This window comes from Hyperolius riggenbachi, chromosome 11 (genome assembly GCF_040937935.1).
Source record: "Hyperolius riggenbachi isolate aHypRig1 chromosome 11, aHypRig1.pri, whole genome shotgun sequence".
Classification (NCBI taxonomy): domain Eukaryota; kingdom Metazoa; phylum Chordata; class Amphibia; order Anura; family Hyperoliidae; genus Hyperolius; species Hyperolius riggenbachi.
Genome location: NC_090656.1, coordinates 140,284,359 through 140,290,224, shown reverse-complemented (window position 1 = coordinate 140,290,224; position 5,866 = coordinate 140,284,359). Strand labels below are relative to the sequence as shown.

At 46.1% G+C, this 5,866-nt stretch overlaps 1 protein-coding gene across 1 annotated transcript in view; it reads right to left on the bottom strand.

Annotated features, from left to right (window-relative positions):
• Positions 1 to 5,856, bottom strand: part of OTUB1 (OTU deubiquitinase, ubiquitin aldehyde binding 1) — a 51,517-nt gene extending 45,661 nt beyond the window's left edge. The window contains exon 1 of the mRNA XM_068260725.1: positions 5,752 to 5,856. Within this exon, the coding sequence (XP_068116826.1) occupies positions 5,752 to 5,797 (46 nt within the window). The 5' untranslated portion in view covers positions 5,798 to 5,856. The remainder of the gene's footprint in view (positions 1 to 5,751) is intronic.
• Positions 5,857 to 5,866: the final 10 nt, after the last annotated feature.

The following is a 5,866-nucleotide window of genomic DNA, read 5'->3' as shown; positions in this document are numbered from 1 at the left end:
AGACAGAGAGGGGAGAGACAAAGAGAGCAAGACAAAAAGGGGGAGGGGAAAGAGAGAGACAGAGGGGGTAGAGAGAGACAGAGAGAGGGGAGGCAAGAGACAGAGAGGGGGGGGGGGGGGGTGAGAGACAGAGGTGTGGGAAGAGAGAGGGAGGGGGAGAGACAGAGTGGCCGGAGCTAGAGGTGGCCGCATCACAATGCAGGTGGAAGGACTGGCTGGGGGGATCTCTGTTGGCAGGCTGAGGCCTCTCGCTCCCTGCCACCATTAAGTCCAGCAGGCTGAGGCTGAAGTTGCTCAACGGTGGCGATGGTAGACAGCGGGCATCTATTTCGCGCTGGCGAGAAGGGGGCAGTGGCGGGCATCCATTTCGCGCTGGCGAGAAGGGGTCAGCGGCAGGTCGTCATTACTTCAAGGCGGGCGGCAGGCAGCGTGACTACGGTCACTTCCGGATTCTGCCGCCGCCCGCACACCAGCAGTGCATATTTATGAAGGTCAATGAGCCGGGCAGAAGGGGGAGGGCGAGTCCAGTACAGAGCAGCACACAGCGCCACCAATCACTAGATAGAGATAGTATGACGGCGGCGGTAGGCGGAGCTGTACCCTCTGTACAGATCCGCCCATCGCATCCGTCATACCATCTCTATCTAGTGATTGGTGGCGCTGTGTGCTGCTCTGTACTGGACTCGCCCTCCCCCTTCTGCCCGGCTCATTGACATTCATAAATATGCCAATCAGTGGCTCTTTATGACGGCGCGGCGGTAGGCGGGACAAAACCGACAAAACCGCAGCTACTGACGATCTGCAGATCGTCTGCACGTGAATTGCGGTTTCGGTTTAAAACCGCAAAACCGTGCAGCCCTACACCACACTCAATCACTCTTATGTGGTCTGGAGTGTTCTGCACAGGTGCAGTAGTTCTGCGCCTGCGCAGAATACTCCAGACCACGAGAGTGATTGACAGTGGTACTTGCGCAGGCGCAGTAGATGCCGACCTGGCGAGACTCCGGAGCTGCGACGAGGGACATATCAGCTGCCAGGGGCTGGCGGAAACCCCGGGTAAGTAGATCTCATTTTTTTTCCTATCTCGGATGCTTTCTTTAAAGAGACTCTAACAAAATGTTCAGCCTTATTTTTTCTATCCTATAAGTTCCTATACCTGTTCTAATTTGGTCTGAATTACTGCAGCCTTTTCTAGTTGCACTGTCTCTGTAATATATCTAATCTTTTCTTTGTCAAGCTTTGTCAACCCAGGGAGGAATGTACTGCCTCTGCTGTGATAGGGAGAAGTTATGCACGCCCCCTGCAGGCTCTGTGTGTTTTGTTTACTCCTCACAGACCAAGCTCTCTGAGGGGGAAGGGAGCTGCCTGTCACATGCTGAGAACTGTACTGCAGTTAATTCACTATGTAATAAAAGCTTGTAGTATACTGTAACATTTGTTAAAATTCCTGTACATTGTGAATTCAGTGCTAAAGCTTGATTTCAAGAAAATCATGAATCGAATTGGAATCACAATTTCTGACAGAAAAATGGCAATTAAATATTTTCCTGTTCAGTCCTAGTATGGAGGCATTCATATTTTCTTTTAAGCAATACCAGTTGCCTGGCTATCCTGCTGATCCTCCGCCTCTGATACTTTTAGCCATAGACCCTGAACAAGCATGCAGCAGATCAGGTGTTTGACATTTTTGTCACATTGACAAGATTAGCTGCATGATTGTTTCAGGTGTGATTCAGTCACTGCTGCAGCCAAACAGACCAGCAGGGCTGCCAGGCAAGTGGTATTGCTTAAAAAGAAATTAAATATGGCAGCCTTCATATACCTCTCACTTCACTTGTCCTTTAACCTCCCTCCCGTGTAATACGCTGGCACGTCCTGAAGGCGTGTCATGTGATGCCCTGTTGCCCTGGAGATGCGACACTGGAATGGGTGACCGAGTGAGTTTTAAGTAACCTTGTTACCGGCCACTCGCAATTCTGCAGGAAGGGAAAACAGGAGAAATGTAAGGAATGCAGCCCGGGCCCCGCAAAATTTGCCCAGCCCTAGGCTAGTCTATGCCCAGCCCTAGGCTAGTCTATAAATGCTTTGGGCAAAACTGCCACAACGAGTTTGCCAATGGAATTAAGTTTAAGCTGCTTATCAGTATTGTCCTCTTTAAAGGAATCGTCAGGCAAAAAAAAAAAAAAAAATATCAGTGTTACTCACCTGGGTCTTTCTCCAGCCCCTTGCAGCTGACTGTCCCACACTGGCCGCTCCGCTCTCCGCCACTGTCCTGAGCTCCCCGCACGGTGTCATTTATAGCCACATTGTCCACGGCGCACGGCGCAGTAGTTTTGCGCCTGATAAGTGCGCAGCTTACAACGTGGCCATGATTGACAGGGGCGTTTCACGCAGGCGCAGTAAGGACGACCTCGAGGTCGTCTTCTGCACCGTGCGGGAAGCACGGGGGGGGGGGGGGGGGGTTGGCGGAGAGGCCAGCGTGGGACAGTCTACTGCAAGGGGCTTGAGAAAGCACCAGGTGAGTAACGTTGATTTTTTTTTTTTTTTTTGACTGACGATTCCTTTAATGAAACCGCTATCTGGTAGTATTCTAAAATTACTTGAACTTATTTGTGCACATGAGAATAAGCATTTTATATAGTTGGTATATAGTTTGTTAATGTGTCTGACAGTGGAGTCGGTACAAAAATCATAATAACTCCAACTACTCAGTTTATGAAACCACCGACTCAGACTCCAGGTACCCAAAATGGTTCCGACTCAGACTCCTTTGTCTAATACTAAACAGGACTGTGGATTTGGTACAAAAGTTAACAGACTACAAATCCTCAGTTTATGAAACCACCGACTCCAGCTACCCAAAATTGCTCTGACTCCAACTCCACAGCCCTGGTAATGGATCGTGTTATTCTAATTCGCTGCATGCAGGCTTTGTATTAAAGGCTCCACTGCAGTTCACACTCCTAACACTTGCGTCATGCAGCTAACCACTGTGAGCCTAGACTTATATTTTCTTTGTCCTATCACCATGGGCTAACATGGCTGCTGTGTTGCAGTTTATAGTGTGACAGAGTCTTCTTTAGAGTCACCTCATCAGACCCAGATATGTCCATGGTCAGTGAAGAACATGCAGTGTAGAGAGCTCCCAATCTCCTTTGCATGCTGCAGCTCCTGACACACTGCTACAATATTAAAGAACGAAATACACTTGACAATGCATTTTCCCCCACGATTTTCAGTCATATTGTGCATGCGTTTTTCCACATGATTTTCTTGTGATAGTTCACATTTTTCGGATTCAGCAGAAAACATCAAAAAAGGTCAGCATTGTGCGGAAAAAAGAAGAGTGCTGCCCGCTTTAAGATAAAGGTAAAAAAATGTGGAACGTGAACAGAAGGTCGATTCCCAAACAGGCCATTCACTATTATGGTAGTGCACACTTTGGTGTGCATGGCAAAACACACACAAATCTACAAGTGTTTTCCCTGCCTTGCTTTCAAATACAATTAGGTTACTGTTTCATGGGGGCAGTCCTGGCTCACTACTTAAGCCTGTTAAAGCCAAGCAAACTATGAGTATATAAAAGAAGGAACTTGTGCCTGAGGCCAATGTTACAGAGCAAAAAGGAACATCTATGGAGGAATTTTTACCTGGAAGGCAAGCAAATGCTACGTTTCCATTAAAGAGTTGCATTTTAAGGAAAACTGGATGCAAATTTTCTGAGCAAAAAAAAAAACTGCATGGTGTTTTATACGTTTTTATGCAAATTTCATCATGCAATTTTTGCAACGGGCCTATTAATCGCATTTTTGTATGGCACCATTGAGAATCATATGCAAATCACATGCAATTCACATACAGAATGTAACAAATTTATTTTTTTTCTCTGTGTACAATCATTGCTATCCTTCCTAATGTGATTTTTAGTAGTAAAAAATCCTGGAAAAAAAATGCAGAAATGGGAACTTAGCCAAAGGCTATGTTCACAGTAGTGCGCTGCAGCATAACAACCACTTTGTAATGTGGCTTGCCACACTGCAATGCACCACCTACGCGATATTCAGTGCAGTGGGGGCGTTGCATTATAACTGCACATTATACATACTGGATGCACTGGCATGCATGGATAACGTGTAGTACTGCGCTCCCGATCGGTTGCATTCCTGCAGTTACAGGGAACGTGACACCCACTGGAAACCTAGACTTGTGTGCTAATTCATAAAAAAAGTTTACACTTGCGATAAAAGATCGGGGAATTCCTGCACTAAACTAGCGGTGCTGGCTGAGTTGATACATTTTCTCTGTGCAGAGACAGAATTACTATAAAGGAGGCAGCCCCAACTTCCCTTTAGATGTGCATTTTTTTTAAACTGCCTCTCCTTGCCCTGAATCTTCTCTGAATCTGTCTATTAGTCTTTCTAAACAATCTATTTAATTGCCGCAGCTTAGAAGAACTTCAAGAAATGTTACACATGCAGGCTTTCCGATGTGAAATGATCTGAAAACAGGTACCCAAGGGGTTAAAAAAACACAGCCTGGTATTCTGGGATGCCTTTTTTTGTTCTGCTCTCACTGCTGCTGCCTGGGAGGTCTGTCTCCATTAGCTTGCCTGTTATCGCTGGCTTATCTCCTTTTCTAAACAGTCGGTATTCTCCGTTCCAATTCCGCTTGCTCTAATCTTTATGAATTGACATGTAGTGACATGTGTTGTGATAATCACCGCATAAGGCGGTAATTTCCCGCACTGCTCAGGAATTGTAGCTTTTCATGCAGAAACAGCTTTTATGAATGGACACTTTGCTAAATGGTTGGTAAAGTCAGCTGTTTTGAGCATTACCGCATGCGGGAATGCTTTATGAATAGAGGTCATTCTAGCAAAGCTCTATGGGAGGAAGGATCCAAAAAAAAAGTGTAGGACTGAGCTTGAAGTTCAAATATATGAGGGGAGACCAGGGGCTGCTACCTAGGGAAGTTTTAAAGGATGCCATTTAGTTTTTTTGTCTAATTATAATTATCAGCAATGGTATTATCTGCATGTAGGCTGGAATCAGGGAAATAACTAGAAGAGAGCAGACCCTGCGAACACGCAGCCCCCCCCCCCCCCCCCCCCCAACTACAGACCTTCCCTTCCTTTGATACATGGACCGTCCTTCAGATCAGGCGTTTTTTGCAGCTACACTTGTTATGGGTGTAGAGACCATGATGGCCACACTTGTTTTTTGACCCTTGTGAGATGAGCCCCGAGGACGTGAAAGGCACCAAGAGGAGGCAAGGGAAGGGGTGTGAACATGATGGGGGGGAGGGGGACACATAAATTAGTTACCTCACTGTTTGGAATAGAGCAATAATACTTTTCCCTGCAATCCTCATTCGAGGGGAGTAGGTTGTACCTTTATTTTACAGAATAATAATGAAGCATTTGTTTCCTGCTCTAAGAAATGGTTACTGAGAACGTTCTTAATTAAACACAGTCATCCGATAAATGTTGTTGGTAAATAGCAGATTTATGTATATGTGATGTTTAATGAGCTACTGCAGACCACCTCAAGACATATAAGCGCTAAAGAGAAGGTGCAGATCGCATCCATCACATGATGATAATGAGGTAGTGATGATGATGATACAAAGGCACATGACCACTCTCACACAATAGTGCCTATCAACAAAAATAACAGTAAGTGCGAAGCATTGTGGCAGGACACAGCTGAGCTGCCCTCTTGCGCTGATCAAATATTAAACAACCTATCTCACCACCATCACAGTCTAACTGCTGCCGTTCAGGCTCCTCAGCCGCCATCTTTCCTCCAATCCCCTCTTCCTACAACACTTCCGGGAGCCGCATACCGGAAGTTCAGCCTTCATTTCA